Genomic DNA, 24,461 nt, shown 5'->3' on the forward strand with positions numbered 1-24,461 from the left:
AAAAGTTGGATGCTTAACCAACTGAGTCACCCAGGCACCCCAATAATCTTTTAAGATTTTTTTTTGAAAGTAATCTCTACACCCAATGTGGGGCTTGAACTCACAACCCTGAGATCAAGAGTCCAATGCTTTTCCTACTGAGCCAGTCAGGCACCCCAATGAACTCATTTTTAAATACAGCAACCCCTGCCCCATTAAATGATATTACAGAAAAATCGAAAATGAAAACAGAAGAACATAAAAAATCCACTATTATTAGTGTTTTGTATGATTTTCTAATCTTTTAAATAATGAAGTCAAATGTATGCCCATAATAAATTCTTATTTATTATGTGTGCTTAACCACAAAATACATGAGTGCCAGTCTCATTAATAAGTTAGGAGATCTGGTCGCATGTCTCACAGAGGCTTGGCCTAAAGCACTCTCATCCTCTCATTTTACTTTCAGATTTTTAAATGGAGAACAGTATGAGATTATTTGTGGCACCCTCTGCTTTCTGAATATGATGGAACTGTTCCTTCTATTCTCTGGAACATAGAGAAGAGTTTGTTCTTTCTCTTAAAAAGTTACCCAGCTACCTAAATTCTAAAAGGCTTTTTTGGCGCTTTGGTGAAATGCATCTGAAAGTAATACAGTGAGTTATGGGCACAAAGAAATGTTTTTACATTTCTCTTTTCACTTGGCCAATTTCGTTTCTTTTGCCCGGGAATCAAGGGCCATACAACAAAGAACTACAGTACCTCCACGAGTTTCAGATATGTATGTTTGATAAACTTAAAAAATGAGAAAAAAGTAGGTAACGCAAATGAATTTCTTCCCATACTTCCAATTCACTGTCCTGGGAAGAGCTGGCATCAGCTTTCCTTTTGCCCCGGTTCTTGCCAGTCATGTTTTTTCTGGACTGATCATCAGCATCTTTATTTGGTGTAGTCTGGGACAAAGCCGGGCTTGTCGAAGGGTCTCCTGGAAAGGAAATCCGAGACATATGGCCAGTAGTCACAGGCTATAAGAACCAGAACAGGAAGATAGATAGTCAGCATGTTTTCTGTCCTTAAGAATCATTATTGCAGGGATAAAAGGTTGGAAAACCAAACTTTACCTAAGTGATTTAGGAATGTAGACCTAAATCAACATGGAACATCAACAGCTTCTAACATCACAGAGGGAGTTATAATTAGTATACCTGTCTCTCAATGGAAGAACACAGTTATAAAGCTGTTTTGCCAAAAAAATTTAACCTGTTTCTCAAGTTTTTTAAATCAGAGTTTCTCAAGTTGGCACAACTGACATTTTGGGCCAGATAATTTTTGTTGAGTAGATGTCCTGTGCGTGGTTAAGCAGTACCCTTGGCCTCTATCCACGAGATGCCAGTAGCACTCCCCACCCACAAGACAACCAAAAATGTTTCCACACATTGCCAAATGTCTTAGGTGAATGGGGGAGGGGAGCATGGCACAAAAAAATCCCCTTTAGTTGAAAACCAGGACTCCAGATCTGTTTACCAATTTAAAATAAAATACAGAAGGCAGCAGGACATGTTGAACTACCTTATACAGATATAATCAGTAAAATTTAGACTGGGAAATGGTATGAGATAAACAGTCCAGTTTCTTCACAAATACAGTATATTGGGGAACAAAAAAAGGGGAATTTATAAGTTAAAAGAGACATAAAATATACATCCACCAATCCCAATGTATGGGACTTACTTTGGTCCTAATTTAAATAAACCATAAAGGAAAAATAAAACTCCTAACATTTATGAAAACACTAGAAATAATACCTTTTAGGATTTTATGATACTAAGGAATTACTATTGAATTATTTAAAAAAAAATTTTTTTTTTTTTCTCAACGTTTATTTATTTTTGGGACAGAGAGAGACAGAGCATGAACGGGGGAGGGGCAGAGAGAGAGGGAGACACAGAATCAGAAACAGGCTCCAGGCTCTGAGCCATCAGCCCAGAGCCTGACGCGGGGCTCGAACTCACGGACCGCGAGATCGTGACCTGACTGAAGTCGGACGCTTAACCGACTGCGCCACCCAGGCGCCCCACTATTGAATTATTTTAGATGGGATAATTGGCATTGTGGTTATGCTAACAAATATTTATTTATCTTTTAGACATATGATGCCTGGAATTTGGGGAGAGAATTGGATGTAGCTGAAATATGAGTTGTTAATGTTGAAGATGGATGATGGATACATAAAGGGTTCATTATACTATTCTGACAACTTCTAGGGTTTGAAATTCTCCATTATTAAAAAGTTAAAATTATGCAGAACAAAGATATTTAGAGATATGAATTCAAAACTAAGGCATCAACACATGTAATTATTTCAGTCATTAAGTCTGAAGCAGTGACCATCTGTACGTCTATTTAGTTAGAAGACTGGTGAATGCAAGGTGCACAGAAAACTGCTTTAGCTGATATAGAGCCCTGTTTTTCAAAATGCATCAGTGTTAACAAAACAATAAACAGTCCTTCCTCCTGTTATGTGATGTGACAGCCAACCACCAAATTTTCCTGAAAGATAGAGACAAATAAGTAGCATATACATATGTTTACTAATGTGCTTAGTATAAAGCCTTTATGTCAGGGTTTTTTGTTTTAACCTGGACATCATAATTCATTGATACATTTCAAACCTAAATGTAAAGGTTTAAATTTGTAGGTTAAATTTTATGTATTTCTCTGAGGGGAAAAAGACCACAGCTTTCTTTAGAATCTTGGAGATCTATGACACAGAAAAAGTTAAGAACTACTGCTCTGAGGCCTCGGCAGGTGTCCAAAATATGCATAGAGTAAAACTGGAGTCCTCCACCTTTTACAAAATGTGCCAAGATTCTGAAGTTCCTGGTCACAAGCACATTAAAGCTAAAGGGTGGAGTGGGAGTCACAAATAGTCTTTTCATTCTTGGTCCTTTTCTATTCATAGCATCAGGTATTACATCAGCCTGCCAATGACTCATCACACGGTCGGGTTCCAAATGTTTAAATACTCCTCACCGGAGAGAGAAAGCCAAAAGCACAGTAACAGTGACTTAGACCACAACAAAATGAACTTCACTATCATCTCCTGAATGAAGTGCCCTTAAGCCAAAGTTTTTAGAGTGATGGCGCTTACCAGAAGAAAGTCTCTGTGCTGTAGGTGCGGGTACCATGACACTAGGCTTCTCGGTCTGGTATGTGGCTGCCGCTATTGTGGTACTCTCAGCATCACTGTTAGTCTGGCCTGTGACTCCAAAGCTGGAGCTGGGGTAGCACGTCTGGTACTGACTCTGACCAAGGATAGTATAGGTAGGATAGTCCTGTAGGCCAAAGGGAGTAAGGGAGGAAAACAAGACTCTTAAAGCAAAAGCTGATTTCAACACAAGAGACTTTCATGATCCTCTTCTTCATAATCATTTTCCTAAAACAATTAATTTGACATCTCATTTACCCATCTATAGCTTCCATCTAAATCACTGATTTCCAAAATGCATTCTGTGGAAACCTAAGAGTCAAGAGGAGATACTTCAGAGGCTATCTTTGGAATGACCAGAAGGATGAAAGTGAAGGGTCCCATGAACTCTACACACAATGTCTTTTTTTCTACTTCAACAGCTTTCTTTTCTTTTTTTTTTTTTTTCTATTTTAGGTACCGAATTTCTGTGTAAATTTTTTCACAGAATTTTGGAAGATTCTACTCTTTAGGAAGTTTATAAACAACTCCGCTAGATGCTAGTGCTTTCTAAGAACGGATGAGCTTAAACAAAAAAGTACATTATCCCACATAACTCTCATTAAGGTTTCCTAGTTTAAAATTGAGTATCTCTTTTTCTTTTTAAAATAATCAAGTTTTCTTTAAATATGAAGTTTCTTTAAAATATTTGGAGGGAATTTTTTATTGTTTCATGAGCACATACATGTCAAAATTTATCAAACTATAAATTTAAATCCATGCAGATTATTATATATCAATTATATCTTAATAAAACTGTACAAAAAAATGCATATGATGTTTAGCTCAAATATATACCTTAAAAAATTTCCACTGATACTGATGTTAGTAATAAGTAGGAAGAAGCTAATCAACCAAACCAATTATAAGTAGTACTGAGCATCTATCATAAACCAAATACAACTCAGTATGTGTGTCCATGTATGAGCAGGAGAATGCAACATTAAAGAAAAGAGTAAGTTGGGGGCACCTGGGTGGCTCAGTCAGTTAAGCATCTGACTCTTGATTTCGGCTCAGGTCATGATCTCACAATTTGTGAGATTGAGCCCCACGTCAGGCTCTGTGCTGACAACGTGCAGCTTGCTTGGGATTCTCTCTCTGCTCCTCCCCACAATGTGCACTCTCTCTCTCTCAAAATAAATAAATAAATATGCTTAAAAAAAAAAAAAGGAAAAAGGAAGTTGTACTGGCTGAACTCAAGGGAGTTAAAAATCTAGCAGGAGAAGACAAAAAAAATTCCAACAAATTGGCAATAAATTATATGTCAAAGGAGTGAAATACAGAGGAAGACAACTATCACTGCAGACTGGTAGTCAGAGAGCCTTTTTGAAATAAACAGATGGAGGGAATAAGAGGATGAATAAGCCCTGAAAAGGTTTTAAGGGACCAGAATTGCTGAGTCTGGTTGAAACAAAGGATCTTGCAGGTTTGAATGAATTATGCAAGGCTACGAATGTGACTTGGATTCTTTAGGCGATGGTGTATAGTTTGTGTGGGGGCAGGAGATAGGGACTATCAAAATCAAACCAACAAATAAAAATACAAAAAGATTCTGGGGTGGGGGTTGCCTGGGTGGCTCAGTCAGTTAAGCATCTGACTTCTGCCCAGCTCGTGATCTTGTGGTTCACAAGTTCGAGCCCCGCGTCGGGCTCTGTGCTGACAGCTCAGAGCCTGGAGCCTGCTTCAGATTCTGTGTCTCTCCCTCTCTCTGCCCTTCCCCTGCTCCTGCTGTCTCTTTCAAAAATAAATAAACATTAAACAAATTTTTTTAATAAAAAAAAAAGATTCTGGGCAGGTGACTGATGGGATAAAAGTGGACTTGAGAAAATTAATCAGATTGTGTTTTAAAATCTTTTTTTAAAAAAATTTTTTAGTAACATGGGGGCTCGAACTTATGATCCTGAGAACAAGAGTTGCACGCTCCACCAACTGAGCCAGCCAATTAGTATTTTAGAAAATGGATAGGTAGAGGGAAAAACTGGAGATTAGATGAAAAATTAGGTCTGGTAATTCAGGATTAAAGGGGAAAAACTAAAACGAAACGGTTGGATTGGGAATTGGTGAGGGAAAAAAAACTGAAAACTGGTCTGGTTTGAGGCCTAGGTTTATTTAAAAATGGTCTCATTGATAATTGAGAAGTCATAAGGAAAAGTGGTTTTACTTTTTTAGAGGACAAGGAGACAAAAAACGGTAGAATGAAAGTCTGGTTTTTGCTATGATGAAGTTAGGGAAATAGCAGGACATTAAAGAAAAAAATGTCCATCAATCAGCAGGAAGCTTGTAGATATCATGAGGTCAGTACTAGAATGTTCATTTCAGAAATAGTAAATGGACATTGTGAATGTGGTAAAACATTTCTGGGGATGGAATAATAAGCATGTGGAAAACTACATAGACTGTCTACAGTCTATGTAGAGAAAACAAGATCAAAAAGAAAACCTATGAAAGGAAGAGAGATAAATGGTACACTGATGTAGAGCAGAAACTCAGTAATTTGTGAACTATAAGAATGAACAAATGCAGGAACAGTCAAATGTAGAAAGATGAACCAGAACAGTCATGTTAATTACAGCCAGAAAAAGAGATTCATGGAGAAAAGATTCATCGCTACAGAGAAAAATAAAAACGTAACAAAAACAAAAAACCCTAAAACACTGAAAACATTGGCAGTGATCTAAACATAAAGAGTTAATAGAACAGTGACTGAGACCAGACCATAAGGAATTCACAAAGGAATGAATGGCTAAATAAAAATGTAGAAGGAACATGCATTTCATAAATATTTATTATGTGTCTTTAATGTGAGTACCAGGCATTTTTCTGAACTTTGGGTATATATGAGTGAACAAAACTGAAAAATAAATCCCTATCCCGATGAAGCTTCCATTCTAGTAGGAATTGGGTAGGAGGCAGACACATGTAATAGGTAAAGGAGTAGCTAGAACCATATCATTCAGAGGCTTAGCACAGTAATGAGAGAAACGGATGGCAGTCTGAGAAACCATCCAGTGTCTAGTTCTGGTTGTTTCTTACGTTGGCAAATTGACCATGGAGAGAAGAGCAAGCTTGAAGAACCATATCAAACAGGATGATTAGCACAGTACCTGGTTTGAGATGCTGGAAACTGCTGCTGTTGGAATATTAGCCATTGTAGATGAAGTGGATATCAGGCTGGCATTTGTGCTTGAAGCTATAGGATTGAGAATGTTAAAAGATATTAAAGATACCATGTAAAAGGCTAGAAGAAATGGAAAGTATATTGTGTTTTAAGATCTACAAGGAGATAAAGAACATTGGCAAAGGAACAAATACTAATTTTACTCTTTTGGATGCCACACCTTACTCTAGTCTTGACTAGTCTTGTTTATTAGAAATAAAACAATTCAAACATTTTTCTGTTTCAGCTTGAGTCTTTAATTCTTTCTATTAAAGTCTTAGAAGGATTCACATATAATGTACTGGTCCATACTAATGATATCAATAGAATCAGAAGCTAAACCAAATCATTCCAGTCTATTTCCTGAAATAGCCATTGAAAAATGACTCACTGGCAATGTGACTTACTGACAGCCAACAGAAACAAGAGCTCTGGTAAATCCACAGGTAAGTCCTATACTGTGATATTTCTTATCACTTGCCCCAAATTATGCCTTTCCTAATGCAACATAATTATTTTGAGAAATAGAGCTGATCCTCCAAATTCTAACATGCCTGGAGTTGCTTCTTGGGCTCTACTCAAATAATGGATTACTAATGTGGATCAACAAACACAATGATTTGGCATTTAATGATTTTACCAATGAACCTGGAAAAACTTGGAAAATATTGCATATTATTCTCTCCAGGTAAAAATGTACCCTGTAAGCTATTTAGGCTGCCTGTCTTGGGACAGGAATCTGAGTTAGGTTTTTCATACTCTTCTATCACAGATCCCACCAGGGTTTTAATCAAATCTTCAGTGATTAGTATTTGTTACAGTGACTTTTTTCAGGGGGACAGTGAAAATGAGACTGTGAGGTACTGGTCTTGAACTCCTCTCCCTCACTTACCATAAGCACTCTTAGACACGGTTCCCCTGCAGCCACACACACCATAAAGGTTTACCATCAGGTAGACCTGACTATCTGACTCCCTATCCCATTAGCAACAAAGTCCTTTGGAGGTAAAGTTAACAGGAAAACCTCCATAAGGAACAGGGCAGGTGAACAAATGAAGCAGAAACTTGAGAGTATTCATCAAAATCAGAGTACCTTTTCCTAAGGGTACTCTGCTTAGAAGAAAACCTAGAAGAGATTAGAAGAGAAAGTCTAAGGAACAACTACTGCTACAACTCAGCTTTCAGATAAAGACCTGGGACCAAGAAGATTTAAGATAATTTGTCTACTGTCATGGGAACTAGTGGTAGTCATGATGGCAACTGTGATCTCCCAACTGGATGAGCTAGGGATCAAATTTCCTGATTATCCAGGGAGATTTTCTTTTCTACACTACATCTTCCCCCAGGGGAACTAAAGGACTCTTAAGAGTTTACCTTCTTAAACCTAACAAGTAAATGATTTTATAACCTCATAGATGGTGTTTTCTTCTCACCAATATTCACTTTCTTCTCTACTATGGTCTGACCCATTTTTCCCCACTAAGGGCAAGTACAAGGAATTACTGTCCAATACACAGGCTAGATGACTCTGTAAGTAGATTTTAATCACTACGGTGGGTAGAGAATTTTGAGTGGATCTGAGGTTCTATTACCAGCACGTTATGCTAGGCAGCCCTGCAATAAAACAGACAGAAGGACATGAGGTGATTTAAGGTGGGAAAGAAAATCAGTAATTTACTTAATCTATTAAGTCGAACTCTCCCAGCAAAGTCCATTTCTAGCTCAATTTTTCTTTGGTCCTCCTTCTAGCATATACTCCTCTTTTCCTCCTATTTACCTTTATTTTAATTCTGTTCTACCTTCTTACTAACTTAAAAATGGTTAGCAGTACAACTCATTCATGTCTGATCTCTACATACATGGGGGAAGTACTCTGACTCACAAAGTGGTTTTATAAATTTAACAATTTTCAGACCACTTACTGAATTGGGCTAGAGGTAAAAAGGTAGACCTTACAAACAACAGTCACATACTCTTACTATCTCTGCTAGGAAGTTTAATGACTTGATTAGCTGGTTGCTGATACTAAGTTATTAAAAGGTATCTTACTAAAAATCATAAACTACTTTCAGCAATAGTGACTTCTATTATAGGAAATGTTGGCCTGCTGACCTAAAAGTTTATAGGATTCAGTAACTTCTTTCGCCAAATCAATCAAATCATTCCTAATATGTGCCATTAGTTCATTCATTCAGCAAACCACAGTTTACTATGTACCCATAAAGTTGTTCCAGTCACTGAGAAATAGAGTAGTGAACAAGGCAAAGTCCCCGCCCTCACCAAGTTTAGATTCTATTGACAGAGTTAGATGATACTTAAATAAACAATAAATACTTTTTAGGCTCTTGTTTAGCTTGAACCCAAGCTAAACTCACCCAAAAAATGTACACAATCACTGTAAACCCTACCCTACACATAACTATGATTAAAAAGCCACAGATTTCAAAAAAAGTACTTATCCTTTTGCACATATATAGATGTCTCAACAAATAATATTCAACTGCATATTTAAAAAACAAAGCAGCAATAGAAACTGCAACAAAAAGCACAAAACTCAAGTAGTAACTCCTATTGACATATATCTGAAGGCTATTAGCTCTCCAAATGCCAACAGCATGGCCAACTGTTTTTTGGATAGTCTCCACTCCTGTTCCAACAATGGAGCTGTGAAATCATTGAGAGATAAGCTTCTGAGAACCATGCCCCACTAGAGGTCCAATTAATACAGTCAATATACAGAAACAGCTTTAATCAGAAGACAGTGGTTACAGAACTGTGAGAGGCACAGCTAAATTAAACAACACTGCTCCAAAGCCAGAGGGTTAATCTAAGGGTTAATCGTACATAAAAGTTGGCACAAGACTTGCTTTCTACCCATTTCTAATTTTATATACCTCTCTCTCCCACCCTTGCTCACTTGGCTTTCAAGTTACTCAGAGTAAGACAAGCTCTTTCTCAATTGAGCACCTTTGCAATGTTGCTCACTCTGCCTGGACTGTGCTCCCCGGCCTGTCCCTCTCGCCTTCCCAGCATGATGGCTCCTCCCCAGCATGTCTACTTCCTCAGAGAGACACTCTCTGACCGCTATATTAAAAAACTAACTCCTTATTTTCCCAATCACAGCAATCTATTCTTTTTTTCTTTCAGAGAACTTTTCAAAATCTATTTAATTATTTACTTGCTTATTTCTGTTTCCCCCACACGTCTGTAAGCTCCATGAAGGCAGAATCTTACTATCTTATTCATGATCTCCAATACCTAGCAAAGCATCTGGCACAGAGTAGGTGATGCTCAATAAATACTTGCGGGATTCATGTATATCTTGTAGACATGTATATTCCCATATAATTTGTGGGATTCAAGTATAGCATGTCAAGGTCATCAAAAACAAGAAAAGCCTGCAAAACTGTATGTATAGTCAAGAGGAGCCTAAGTAGACACGGCAATTAAATGAAATGTGGTATTCTGGATGGGACTCTGGAACAAAAAAGGGACTTAGTTAATAATAATGCACCAATATGGGGTCATGAATTGTAATAAATGGTCCATTCTAATGTAAGATGTCAATAATAGGGGAAATTATGTGCAAGATGGAGGGGTACATAACTCTGTGTATCATCTGCTCAATTTTTCTGTAAATCTAAAACTACTCTAGGGGCACTTGGGTGGCCCAGTTGGTTAAGCATCCAACTCTTGATTTTGGCTCAGGTCATGATCTCACACTTCATGAGACCAGGCACCATGTCAGGCTCTGCCCTGACAGCATGAAGCCTACTTGGGATTCTCTCTCCCCCTCTCTCTGCCCCTCCCCTACTCGCTTGACCTCTCTCAAAAACAAATAAATAAACTTAAAATAAAACAAAACTATTCTAGGGGCACCTGGGTGGCTCAGTGGGTTGAGCATCCAACTCTTTTTTTCTTTTTGTTTCTTTATCTTCGAGAGACAGACAGAGTGTGAGCAGGGGAGGGGCAGAGAGTGAGGGAGACACAGAATCTGAAGCAGGCTCCAGGCTCTGAGCTGTCAGCACAGAGCCCAACTCGGGTCTCAAACTCACAAACTGAGATCATGACCTGAGCTGAAGTCAGATGCTTGACCAAATGAGACACCCAGGTGCCCTTGAGTGTCTAACTCTTGATTTTGGCTCAGGTCATGATCCCAGCATGGGATCTGTGCTGAGTATAGAGCTTGCTTGAGATTCTCTGTCTCTCTCTCTCTTTCCCTCCCTCTGCCCCTCTCTCCTGCTTCTGTGCACTCTCTCTTACAAAAAAAAAAGTCTTAAAAATAAAACTATTCTAAAAATTAAAGTTTCGGGTGTCTGCTGGCTCAGTGGGTAAAGCATGTAACTCTTGATCTCAGGGTTGTGACTTTGAGCCCCACACTGGGTGTGGAGATTACTTAAAAATAAAATCTTAAAAAAATAATTATAAAATAAAAACTAAAGTCTATTCAAAAACAAATCTCCTGGTCAATGAAAGACTATTGGAAAGAAGTAAGGAAGGAAGGGAGGAAAAAATAAAAACTATCATATGCTACCAACAATATTAGAAGCCAAACACATTCATTAAAAGTCAAGATTCAGTTAAAATTAATTTTGAAATTTCTGAAATTAATTTTAACACCTGAATACTAATCATTTAAACCATCTCAACTGAAGAAAAGAATCAGAGATTGGGTCACATAGTCACACCCTAGGAAAGAAACTGATATAAATAAGTTAGATCTACCTAACAAAGGGGTTTCATGAACATTGTTGTATAAACTGAAGAAAGGTTTTGATCAGAGTTGATCAAGCCAGAAGTAGATTTTATTTTAGGCTGAAATAATACATTTTAAAAGAAATTGCAGTATGTTGACACACAATGTTACATTAGTTTCAGGTGTACAATATCGTGATTTGACAATTCTATATGTTATGTCAATTATAGAATGCTTTGCGGTATGATGACGAGATACTGCTGTTTTGACTATTAAAAAAAATCTACAGAATGCTTTTTTTTTTGGTGTGTGTGTGTGTGTGTGTGTGTGTGTGTGTGTAAGGATGGGGTAATTACATAGTGTAAGTGAAGCAGCTCTGGATAGCTAACATTCACTATTCATGATATGTGACGTTAAAAGTGGGAGGGGGGAGGTGCCTGGGTGGCTCAGTCGGTTAACCGTCCGACTTCAGCTCAGGTCATGATCTCGCGGTCCGTGAGTTCGAGCCCCCCGTCGGGCTCTGTGCTGACCGCTCAGAGCCTGGAGCCTGTTTCGGATTCTGTGTCTCCCTCTCTCTCTGACCCTCTCCCATTCATGCTCTGTCTCTCTCTGTCTCAAAAATAAATAAACATTAAAAAAAAGTTTAAAAAAAAAAAGTGGGAGGGGGTACCTGGGGGCACTCAGTCACGTAAGTGGCCTACTTTGGCTCAGCTCATGGTCTCATGGTTCGTGAGTTTGAGCCCTGTGTCAGGCTTGATAGCAGAAAACCCAGGTAATTCAACTCTGCCAATACTCGTATTTCATTTCAGCTAGTTGTTTCAACTTGTATTACACCAAGTTTTTCTTCAGAACAAATGGCAAAACTTGGTAACTTGATGGTAACCCTTCTGCCTTAAATTCTACCCTGTGCCAAAGTTCTAATGAACAACAAAATGGGCCAAGAGGTTAACCAGAAAAAGGGAGGAAGAATGAATTAGATACCTGTTGGTAAAGGTTCTTAATGAACAGAGTTGAAACTGATACCATGACTTCAACATTGAAAATCAAAAATACAGCACTCATGCTTTGGGGTCAGACTGCTTAGCTTACATGCTGACTTAATTATTTACTAATTCTGTGACCGTGGACAAATTACTTTGCTTTTCTTTATCTTATCTTCCCCATCTGTAGAACTGGATTAATAACAGTAGTTTCCTCATAGGTGTGTTGTGAAGATTACCTGAGTAGCACCTATCTGTTGCTTACACTGCTAAGTACATAGTAAGCACTTAATACCAACAATGATCATCACTAGCAAACAGGGGAAACCAAGAGTCCTAAGAGACCCTAAAAAGGTAGTTACTCTTATTTTACAAGGAGGAAGAAGTAAGCAAAACTATTAGGTTTCTCAAATTCAAGAGGAGTGGTGATTTTACAACTAGGAAGAGGGTTATTAATAAAAAACAAGAGAACTCCTTGCTTTTCTTTCATGACTTAGGTGCAGTCATCAGGAGTGTATCTGTTTAGGAGGGACATGGCTAGTAGATTTGTCTGTAGATGGATCTAAAAGCCCTGTCACCTAGAAAAACACTTCATAAAAATGAAAGGGGATAGAGGAGAAGACAGACAAAGTCATACTCTTTAGTTTTTCCCCTCCTGCTTTATTCCCATTTGAGAAAGAAAGATAGGGAAGAGGCGAAGAAAGAAAGAAGGGAAAATAAATAAGAAAAGAGGAGACTCAGTAACCACTAGGAGGTAATCTTACTTAGAGCAAGATCTCAAGATGTAGTGATCAGTTTGTTCTCAATGGATCAAGCAGAAGTAGTTCTCAATCATTTAACTGAAAACAATTAAAACTAAGCATCAAAATATTTTATTTAATATAATCTACATCAGGGCTCCTGGGTGGCTCAGTTGGTTAAGCGTCTGACTTCAGCTCAGGTCATGAACTCGTGGTTTGTGAGCTCGAGCCCCACATCGGGCTCTCTGCTGTCAGCACAGAGCCCACTTCAGATCCTCTGTCTCCCTCTCTCTGACCCTCCCCCACTTGCTTGTGCACGCTCTCTCTCTAAAGTACATGAACAAATAAAATAATCTACATCACCATCACTTTTTCATCAAGAGTACCTCAGACTAGTTTTTGCTGTCCCACCCATATACCTCTAGCACCCATTTTAAAAGGAATAAAATTTAAAAGCTGGGAGACATCAGGAGAAAGGAGGCAGATGAGAAGCCAGGTACATGGACATTAACTCCCACTGTCGTGCAATAACAAATTGCCTGTGTTGGATCTGGAAGGGTAGGGAATTCATTCCATAGCACCTTCTGCGTTTCTGCCTTCGTTCCTAATAGTCCTGTCCTAATTCTAACCTTTTAGAAGAACAACTCAGGAAGGCAAAGGTGTTTAGAGTTGAAGCTTTAATGCTACACTTTCCATCATGAAAAAGAAACAAGACTGAACTTTTTGAGCAAGAAAAATGCTCTCACCACGAAGCAGCAGGTGGGGGCGGAGGTATGGCAGCACTGCAGGAGAAAAGCAGCACATACCTCATGTTTGGCGCCATGTGGACTCCATGTAAGAGAAGTCAGCAAGGTTCTAACCCATGGAGTCTTCTGCTCATTTATAGGACAAAGTGCCACTGAGAACAAACTAAAACAAAATCTGACAGGTTTTCGGGACACCAACGTACAAAAGGGAAGGCTTCAATTCTACCAAGTAGTTCACATTTAAAGGCTAAACTACTTATGAACCATAGTCCTGGGTTCTGGTCTACCTAACACAAAAAGCATGCACAAATGCAAACACCACCCCCTTCTATTTTATAGAACTCCTGTATTACCCAGTTTATTTGAAGATACAGGAAGACTGAAAACAACAAAAACAACAATAATAAAACACACACAACCATGCCTATTTACCTTGAATGGGATAAGAATAATGTGCTGGGCTTGGCTGGCTTGTGGTTAACCCTGTAGTGCAGGTAAGAACACTGTGTTGACTTGGAGATGGAGTCTGAATTAAACCACTTTCAGGTTTCATACCTGGCCACAATGCACCTGAATCAGATAAATTGGACCAATTACAAACAATACACTGGGACTGAGGAGCATGGTCATGCTTTCAAATATCCGCCAGTAGGTTTAAAACCTCAATCTTAAAAACAAAAGTAAATTTGCTTGTAAGAGAAAGTTACTGATTCTCCCACTCATAATATACCACAAGCAAATACAATTTCAAAGACTGGGGAGGGGAGCTATAGAAACAAAAATCTTGCCAAAATCCCAATAATGATATGTATATAAGTTCATTTCAATGGCTGGGGAAGACTGACCAGGGTTCAGAAAAAAAAGCTACTGACACTCAACTGGAGTATTTGTTGTAGAGAGTGCCTGATGATCATGAACAGTGGTAAATCATTTATCCATTGTCAAGGTGGGAGACATTTCATATAAGTTTAAAATTCACTTACCCTTTAAATAAGCACCAAATTTCTTAAAAATGTATTAAGTAGTACTTTTCTGCCTTCTTAAGTTGGTTATTTTGTTACCTTCTGATTAGGAAAGACATACTTGCTTATTTTTAAAAATTAAAACCATTACAGAAATATGTCACTTGGAAAAAATAAAGTCATATATAATCCCAGAACCCATACTTAACTACTATTACAGTGTGCATAAGAGTGACTTAAATTTCTTCTATGTATTTTCTAATCTTTTTCTTTTTAATAAAAATGGGATGTTACACAGTTCATAATTTGCTTTTCCACATAATATCTATGAAAGACATTTTTCCACGTCAGAACATATAAATCTCCCATACCGATAGACATCATAGCTGTTCACTTTTATTTTTATCACAATGCTCCTGAATGACAATCTTTCTAAAACATATTTATATCCTTTCCTGCCTTCTCAGCAGGGAGGAAATAGTGAACATACCTTTACATTTTCTCAGTATTGTCACAAAGATGAATAGTGTTCTGTGCTATATATATATTACAGAGACACAGCCAGAGGCTATGGGGATTTGTGAAGACGGGACTAAGCAGAACTCAATTACAGTTCTGTATCACTTTGTTTCTTTCTGTGATCTGTACTTGACAATATCTTGTCTCTCGCTTTATTTCCTTTGTCATCTGCAGTAACCTGGGAAACCATAAATGAAGCTTTGCTTCTACATGACAGCCTGAGGATGCCCTTTATGGTGAATAGTGTTGGTGATAATTTTGGCTATGCAAAAGTCTATTTAGAAAAAAAGCTTACTGTCTGGTTGTGCACTGTGAACAGCTATGGTTGCTGGATCAGTGTTGTTGAAGGTAATAATTAGGTCCAAGAAGATTCATCAATCACATTCCAGGTAAGAAATTAATACCATGGTCAGCCACAGCTTCAAATTCAACAGTAACTCATTTCATTTACTCCTAATCTGATACTGAATTTATAAAAATATAATGCATTGATAATAAGGCCCTCTGCTCACCAGGGCACTGAGATGTCTAGGTGCAACTCAGACCAGCAAAATTTGTTGATAAGTAAATGTAAGAGAGATGTGAAAATTTCAAATTTCCAAATTTCAAGGCAATTGCCTTGCCCCAAACTCTTAAAGCATAAAAAACAAAAGGGGTTTTCTTTTCTTACCTATCAAACACATGAAATAACTTATCTGAGAAGAACGAAGAATACCATTGTCTTTAGCATGCATTAGGAGGGTCGGCGCCCATTCCACGCTCAGTTTATGATCATTTAAAAAGTCTTGTCCAGGTTAGCCACAGTTAAACTCCTAACTATATCTAAATTTCAACACTAAAAATATTTGAATATGTTATTTTTTAAACATTTATAATGTGAAATTTGAATATCAGTGCCATGATTCTTGGTGGTTGAGTATCACATTTTTTAGCAAACAAATTGCCATTTCAATGTCATGATAACTTTCAGGTTTATTGCAATCAAGGTGATATTTTTTTTCTAAATAGGTTCTGAATCTTAGGTGTTAGATTTGTGAACATGTTTATATTATACTATATTAAAATACTATCTTATTGAGAATAGTATTACCTGAAAATGTTTTGCTAGTCTCTACTTAGTATATATAAATATATACATTTAAATAATTTTAAATATAGTTTTAAATTTTAAATAATTTTAAATAGAATTTTTTTTTTCTGGAAGTAAATTGACTTTATTTGGCAACCTTCAAAAAATGGAAGCTTTTTGGGGTGCCTGGGTGGCGCAGTCGGTTGGGCGTCCGACTTCAGCCAGGTCACGGTCTCGCGGTCCGTGAGTTCGAGCCCCGCGTCGGGCTCTGGGCTGATGGCTCAGAGCCTGGAGCCTGTTTCTGATTCTGTGTCTCCCTCTCTCTCTGCCCCTCCCCCGTTCATGCTCTGTCTCTCTCTGTCTCAAAAATAAACAAACGTTGAAAAAAAAAAAATTAAAAAAAAAAATGGAAGCTTTTTCTGCCGGTTTTCTCGTGTGCAACTGACCAATGCTAAATAAGAAACAAACCTCAAACTCCTTTGCTTTAATTTTTTGTCTGACCAGCAAACCAACCTAATGAATTATTTTATTTTTATAGAAGAGATTTGCAAAATAGATTGTCATCTGTAATTTTTTTTTTTTTCAACGTTTATTTATTTTTGGGACAGAGAGAGACAGAGCATGAACGGGGGAGGGGCAGAGAGAGAGGGAGATACAGAATCGGAAACAGGCTCCAGGCTCTGAGCCATCAGCCCAGAGCCTGACGCGGGGCTCGAACTCACAGACCGCGAGATCGTGACCTGGCTGAAGTCGGACGCTTAACCGACTGCGCCACCCAGGCGCCCCTGTAATTTTTTTTTTTTTTAACCCAGCACTCAGTAGTATAAATTTTGTTGTTGATGGAATCCTAATGGTAATTACAAACGGAATAGAAAAACTGGGAGATTGAAATCTGAGTAATTTGAAGCAGCATTTTTATTTTTATTTTATTTTTATTTTTTTAAGCATCAAAATATTTCATTTTATTATTATTATTTTTTAATATATGAAGTTTATTGTCAAAATGGCTTCCATACAACACCCAGTGCTCATCCCAAAAGGTGCCCTCCTCAATACCCATCACCCACCCTCCCCTCCCTCCCACCCCCCATCAACCCTCAGTTTGTTCTCAGTTTTTAAGAGTCTCTTATGCTTTGGCTCTCTCCCACTCTAACCTCTTTTTTTTTTTTTTTCCTTCCCCTCCCCCATGGGTTTCTGTTAAGTTTCTCAGGATCCACATAAGAGTGAAACCATATGTTATCTGTCTTTCTCTGTATGGCTTATTTCACTTAGCATAACACTCTCCAGTTCCATCCATGTTGCTACAAAGGGCCATATTTCATTCTTTCTCGTTGCCATGTAGTACTCCATTGTGTATATAAACCACAATTTCTTTATCCATTCATCAATTGATGGACATTTAGGCTCTTTCCATAATTTGGCTATTGTTGAGAGTGCTGCTATAAACATTGGGGTACAAGTGCCCCTATGCATCAGTACTCCTGTGTCCCTTGGGTAAATTCCTAGCAGTGCTATTGCTAGGTCATAGGGTAGGTTTAAATAGAATTTTAAATAAACTTTAAATAAAATTTCAAAGTATAAAATGTCTATAAACTGGCTCCTTTATAAAGTCAAAAACCAGGGCAAAAAGTCCAAGAAAAGTAGTGGAAGAGCTACTTAACAGTAGTTTTCAATGTTTTTGACCAGAAACATGAAGTTGATATTTAATATATAATTATTTTATGAAGAACAGAAGAATAAAAGACCATATGAACACCGCCTCCAGCATCACAGTAGCCCGGCTCTTTAAGCATATAAATATCTTCCTTTAAAAGCACCCTTCCCAGAATTCCAAGTAATAGGGAACATGACCAAATGGTCTGACTATACAGCAATACTACCCACAGAGAAGAGGAAACCATATCCTGGTTTCCTGACTCCTAGTCCACTGCTCTATGTCTACAACTACAAAGCTTATCAATTTGTTTTAAGCACCAAGATCCTGATGTGGAAGAACAGCTGGTCTAACAGTGGCAAATGAAGTCGGTCTGAGTGCTATCCTTTTGCTGCCCCACACTGGGGTCTTATCACAAACTATACCCAAGTTTTCTCACCACAAACATTTCACTATTGGTTAGTCACTAACCAAACTAATTTGAGCAGCTCAGTTTATAGTAATACGTATCAGACTAGTAGATCTTTAGAGAAAGTTAGTTTGGTTAGGAACTGAAGTATATGCCAATGGTTAGGGGAAAAAACACATGAAAGAATATCTTGGTTTGTTGATATGACCGCTCATTGGAATGACTTACTATAAATACTAAGTAATTTAATCTGAATACTTTTCCTAATTATAAAGCAAGTAGATGTATATTATAGAGAATTAAGAAAACATAGAAAGTATAAAGAAAAAAAAACTGCACAGTCTCACTGCACAGGAAAAAAACTATAGGCAGTTCTTGCTTTTGTACGGGACTGTGTTAACTGAAACCTGTACACGCTGGAGCAGTGGCCTCACTTGGTATGGCGCCATGGTAATGGAGATCAAATCTGTAGTGCCTACACTGTGAACATTCACATTTTTTCTTCCAAATTATTCTTTATGTATACATTTTTAAAAATACTAACTTGGCATATTATATTGCTTTTAGTTTTACATGTTGCTTTTTAAAATTAATAAGAAACTTTTCTCAAGATGCTGAATATTCTTTAAGAATGTGAATTTATTAGGGGTGCCTCGGTGGCTCATTAGGTTAGGCATCTGACTCTTGATTTCAGCTCAGGTCATGATCTTGCAGCTCATGAGTTCAAGCCTCACATGGGGCTCTATGCTGACAGCTCGAAACCTGGTTGGGATTCTCTTCCTGCCTCTCCCCTGCTTTCTCCCTCTCGCTCTCTCAAAAATAAACTTTAAAAAAAAGAATGTAAATTTATTAGAATATGATTTATAGTTTTCCATTCTATAAATTGCAATGTAACATACACATTTCAATTCAATGTGTAGGCTATTTCCAATCTTTTGCTGTTATAAATGCTATGGTAAATATCTTAGTAAAATTTTTGTGGGTATCTCTAATTAGTTCCATGGGCTGAATCCCTAGAAGTGAAATTACCGAGGGAAATAGCAAAAACTTAATCCTTAAGGCTATTAATACATATTATCAAATCTCCATCTCACATAGAGTTCTTTTAAATGAAGCTGCAACAGTGGCAGCTAAGGCAATCTTTTATGAGCCCCTAAAAATAAATGAGTGCCCCTTTCCTCCACTGAGATCACTGGAAGTTAACTGTCTAATCCTTTCTGCTGTCCTACAACATTTCTATGTAGCTTTTAAAAAGAATATGACCACTATTCCTTTATTTTTACAGACTGTTTACAATATAAGCTTCCTAGATTTCCCTTAGTCTTCTCCTTTCATTAAGAGAAGGAACATTTTTGGGGCGCCTAGGTGGCTCAGTTGGTTAAGCGTCCGACTTCAGCTCAGGTCATGATCTCGTGGTCCATGGGTTCAAGCCCTGTGTCGGGCTCTGTGTTGACAGCTCAGAGCCTGGAGCCTGCTTTAGATTCTGTGTCTCCTTCTCTCTCTGCCCCTTCCCCACTCACACTCTCTTTCTCTCTCAAAAATGAATAAACATTAAAAAAAAAATTTTTTTTTTTTTTTTTTAAAGAGAAGGAACATTTTTTAACTGCAAACTCAACTCTCAGACACAGACCAAATTTATGAGCACTTCTGAATTAAACAGACCTGGGTTCAATTCTAACCCCAGGCATTTACTTAATTCTATGACCCCAGGCTAGTCACTTGATCCTTCTAACAAGCCTGTTTCCTCATCTATAAAAAGGGATAATGCTACTACTTACTCCCTAGGACTGTTTTAAAGATTCAATAAGACAATAATGTAAAGTGTGAGGTACTTATTCTCAGCATACTGCACGGTATATAAAGCACTTCATAAACACTAGATAACGTTACTACAATGAGATTTTCTGAAGCTCACTGCATCTGAAATAACAGACTACCAAATCTAGTTTTGGTGCTAATAGGCAGCACTAAGATAAAATTGCCAAATCTTCATTAGAAAAAATAGTGTTTCATATTTGAGTGAACACATTTATAAAAAGAAAAAAAAAGCCATATCTGTAATTTCCTTAATAAATTCTGAGAATATGCCATATCTATCATTCACATTACCCCAACCTAAATCTCCCTCCAGTAAGTTTCATATATTACTTAAGTCAATTTAGCTGAGTCTCTTCTCTTAGAAATACTGATGGAAGAATTTATGAAACAAGTCTCCCTCATTCCCAAATATAAAACAAAACCAAATTAACAAAAGAGCCTATTATTATAAATACTTCTTTACAATATAAAGTTTCCTTCAAGTTTTTAACAAGGATCTATCATACAATTTTCTTTTTTTCTTTAATACAAGGGAAATACAGCAATCATAAAAGATACTACAATATGCACATAGCATTATGTTAGGTATTCCATAATCTGAGTTCAGAGATATAATAGGAGTTTTATTTAATACTGAACGGCAGGAATGACCAACTGTTCAATGTCATAAAGGGCTCTGGAATTGATGATAATGAATTTAAATCAAAACAGAAGGTAAAAAACCAATATAAGAATACTTACTTTATACTTGCTAGTTGTTACTAGTTAGCTGTTGAAAAATTAGCTTTCACATACCCACAAAGATATAAGCACAAACATATACTGAGAGTTCTGTTTCCAAAAGGACTGCTCAGTTTTGGCTGGTTACATATATAACAAATTTAAGATTTTAGTAAACTGGCTGATACTGACATGCATGGAGGCATAGACTTACAAACAGGGAAACAAGAGCTGTTTGTCTTCTCTCATGAAGTTATCAACTACCACTATCATTAAACATAACCCCCATTTTTGTTTCTAGTAGTTTTCAGAAGCCAAGGAGTGCTAACAAGCCTAAAACTAAGAAAGCTGTCACTATCATAAAGACTAGCCAAATGGGCCAGGAAAAGTAGGAATGTAGAAACCAAAGGCAGGCAGCACTAATACATCCAGAATCTGTGGCAATCTGTTTAGATGATTTTTTTAATTTCCAACTAGTTTTGGTAAAGGTTACAGAGATGTAATTTTAACACGCTGCATATGTGAAAATAATATAGGATTCTCTCAATTTTCTAAAACTAGTTTCTAGGAAACCAGGGAATGGGCAATAAAGCACCCTACACATATCAATTTACACACACAAAGAAAAATCAGCGCAGATATTAAGCGCCCAAAGAGTTTCAAAGTGGCTTCGAGTGAAGCATTCTAATTCGCAGTTCATGTCCAAGATGCCTAAAACCAAAGAACAAACTATGCACAAAATAAGGCTATGCAATATTGGGGGTTCTCCTCATTCTAAGATGACTTTTTGGTTCAGCAGAGTAACAACTGATCAGTTTGGGGCAGAGGGAGGAAAGAGGGAGAAACTGACAAAAAGGAAAAAAAGAGAGAGAGTAAACTAGAAGGCATATTCTATCTGGATATTTAGATTACCTGGTTTTAGCAAGAAACTGAATCACCTTAAAATGTATTAATTATGCTTACCTAACCATGGTAACATGTTTTATAATAAAGAAACTAATAGTAATTCTTCAAAGAGTTTCCCAAACACTTAAAGATTCCAAGCTTTACAGTCAAGGTTTAGTACCTTGGAAATAGCTAAATGTTAATAGATAAACAAGTGAGTACTGAAAGTTTTAATTTTATTTAACATGCATCAAATATACTGTTGGAGGGGCGCCTGGGTGGCGCAGTCGGTTAAGCGTCCGACTTCAGCCAGGTCACGATCTCGCGGTCCGTGAGTTCGAGCCCCGCGTCGGGCTCTGGGCTGATGGCTCAGAGCCTGGAGCCTGTTTCCGGTTCTGTGTCTCCCTCTCTCTCTGCCCCTCCCCCGTTCATGCTCTGTCTCTCTCTGTCCCAAAAATAAATAAACGTTGAAAAAAAAAATTAAAAAAAAAAAAAATATACTGTTGGAAAAGTTGCACACCCAACTTTTATCACACTTGTAACTGAGTAGGTACTCTGTAAAGAATAACCCATCTTTCAGCATCCTGATGAGCCATACTTGACTTTTGGGGAAAGATCGAAGTTTCTGGGGGATAAAATCAATAGTCTTAGAAACTGCTTATAATAAGATGCCTTACCAAAAGGAGGTAGTCCATACGTTTGGGTTGCCTGAGGGTAGACAGCATAGGGTTGAGACTGCTGTAGTGTCTGGTACTGAGTCTGCCCAGGGTAAGCAGTTTCCGAAACAGGAACTGAGAGGATATGTGCATAAGGTCTAGAAAAGTTCAAGAAAACAAAAACTTTCATGTGTGATTTATTTTTAATGAATAATAGAGGAAATAGCTAATACCACTAAAAGCAAAGAATCAGCAATGAGGAAACTAACCTTCCACATAAAATGTCTCCTACTATGGCCAGAAAAAACTAATTTTTCCTTTCCAAGTTCTACAATCACCTAAGAAACAATCTTATGGAAAATTTAATATCCTCCCAAGGTCCAATTACCATGCTGTGACCATTTTTGATATACTATATGCAAGGCCCCTTGTGAGATACAAAGACAGATAAACTTATCTACATAGAGAATAAACCCCAACATAACAGAAGACTGGACAGAATGGGATTCACAAATGGCTCTTATTCTCCACCCAGCCCTCTGGGCCAAACTAAGAGGGAAAGTAGGACTTGAAAAAAGAGGGTTAGGCTGGTAAAGAAAAAGCAAGCGACCACTACACATCAAAGAACAGGGAGCAGAGGTGGGCCCCAATATCCCCAGATCAAGTCTACAAAATAGAAGCCAGGTAACTAATAAAATGTGACAAGTCCCAGACAGGACTCGGAATCTCCCCACAGACATTCAAGCCAGAATACACCTGCCACTAGTTGCAGCCAACCACATCAGGTTTAGCAGGAATTTGAATTCAGCAGTGGAACTTCTGGGACTTTTAGCTAGATGACCTGGTCATTTCGTCCATGCAATAAAATGGCCCCACATTTTATGCACTGAATTTTTAGATACAAGTTATTTTATTTGGTGAGTTATACTGTACTTATAATGTAATCAAGTGTTTTATGTATCACATACGTCTTAACAATAAAATACTGTAAGGAAGGGGTGTTTCAGAACAGGAAAGATTTTTTCCAGCTTTGGGGGAAAGCAAAATGAAGGCTATGTGAGCTGAGCAGATAAAATGTGCAGAAATGGGACAGAATGGGTATTTAAGGAAAAGAGAAAAACTCTGGCAAAGGTATAGAGGAAGGAAAACAAGGGCTTAAGCTTGCAAGGACAAGAGATTATATTAAAGGATGTACATAAAGGGGAGCAGCAAGAAAAAGAAAGACAGCAAAGACCTCGAACACCAGGCTAAAAGAGTTCAGACCAATCGGAAACAACTAGGAGTCACTGAAATTGTTGAGCAAAGAATGACAAGATCAGAGCTGTTCTTTAATAAAGATTAATTTGACATTGCTTTGTAACACGGATTAGAAGGGGGAGAAAGTCAAAATAGAGGTTCGGTTAAAAAATAGCTATAATGCAATGGTTCATGTAAGTGCTAAAGATGTCTGAATTAAGATAGAAGGCATAGCAAATAAGGTGTTCTGAATGCAACAGGTATGTAAATATTTTTTGAGTAGGCAAATGAATTTGGAATATGCAACATATTCACATCTATTCTTCCTAGTCAGATATGAGACCAAGAAATAGCTCAGGTTGTAGTTGTTAATCAAGTCACATGAGAAAAATTTTAAATCTTGGTGACTTCAAATGACTGATCTCCAGATATGCTAAATATCACAATATCCTTTTTTCCTATAGTGTCTTTATAGCTCAAAGTATTTTCTTATCTCCTTCATAATGATCTCAGAGAATAATAAGTTCAGTCGTTTCACAGAAGAAAATCACATGAAAATGACTGGCCCAAAGGTGCTCTTAGTATTCCAGATCAGATTAGAATTTGAAGAACTCATTGAGTTGACCTTTTAGTTATTTCTTAACTGATTAAAAATTCAAAAGGTAAAAATGGGCACAAAAAGGAAAAAAAAATTATCAGTTTTCTTTTTTTAACAGTCCCCTGGGTATCAGACACCTCTGTTACCAATTTCTTTGTGTTCTGCCTATGTAAGCACCTGGGAATTCATCCTACTTTAATAACACACCCATGTATATCAATTTATGTGCAGGCTCACCCTTTATTAACACACAATTGGTAGTCTGGCATATGCACGGTTCTGCACCTACTCATGCTGGAGATGATTAACTTATGGATCTTAAATGCTGATCTTACCTGTTGAAGGCCCAAAATGTTGCCTCTTAGTGACTGCAACCCACTAAGCCTAACT

The 24,461-nt window shown here is 37.6% G+C and overlaps 1 protein-coding gene across 3 annotated transcripts in view; it reads right to left on the reverse strand.

The window, feature by feature from the left end:
* The window catches only part of EYA3 (EYA transcriptional coactivator and phosphatase 3), a 103,267-nt gene that overhangs the window by 29,439 nt on the left and 49,367 nt on the right, over window positions 1-24,461 (reverse strand). For 2 of the 3 annotated variants that reach the window (XM_045476289.1, XM_045476288.1), the window contains exons 6-10: window positions 22,259-22,395; window positions 13,978-14,115; window positions 6,331-6,416; window positions 3,131-3,314; window positions 825-964 (exon numbers count right to left, since the gene is read on the reverse strand). In XM_045476289.1, the coding sequence (XP_045332245.1) occupies window positions 825-964; window positions 3,131-3,314; window positions 6,331-6,416; window positions 13,978-14,115; window positions 22,259-22,395 (685 nt within the window). The remainder of the gene's footprint in view (window positions 1-824; window positions 965-3,130; window positions 3,315-6,330; window positions 6,417-13,977; window positions 14,116-22,258; window positions 22,396-24,461) is intronic. The other variant, XM_045476290.1, reaches the window with a different exon arrangement.

Source organism: Leopardus geoffroyi, chromosome C1 (genome assembly GCF_018350155.1).
Source record: "Leopardus geoffroyi isolate Oge1 chromosome C1, O.geoffroyi_Oge1_pat1.0, whole genome shotgun sequence".
NCBI classification, from domain to species: Eukaryota; Metazoa; Chordata; class Mammalia; order Carnivora; family Felidae; genus Leopardus; species Leopardus geoffroyi.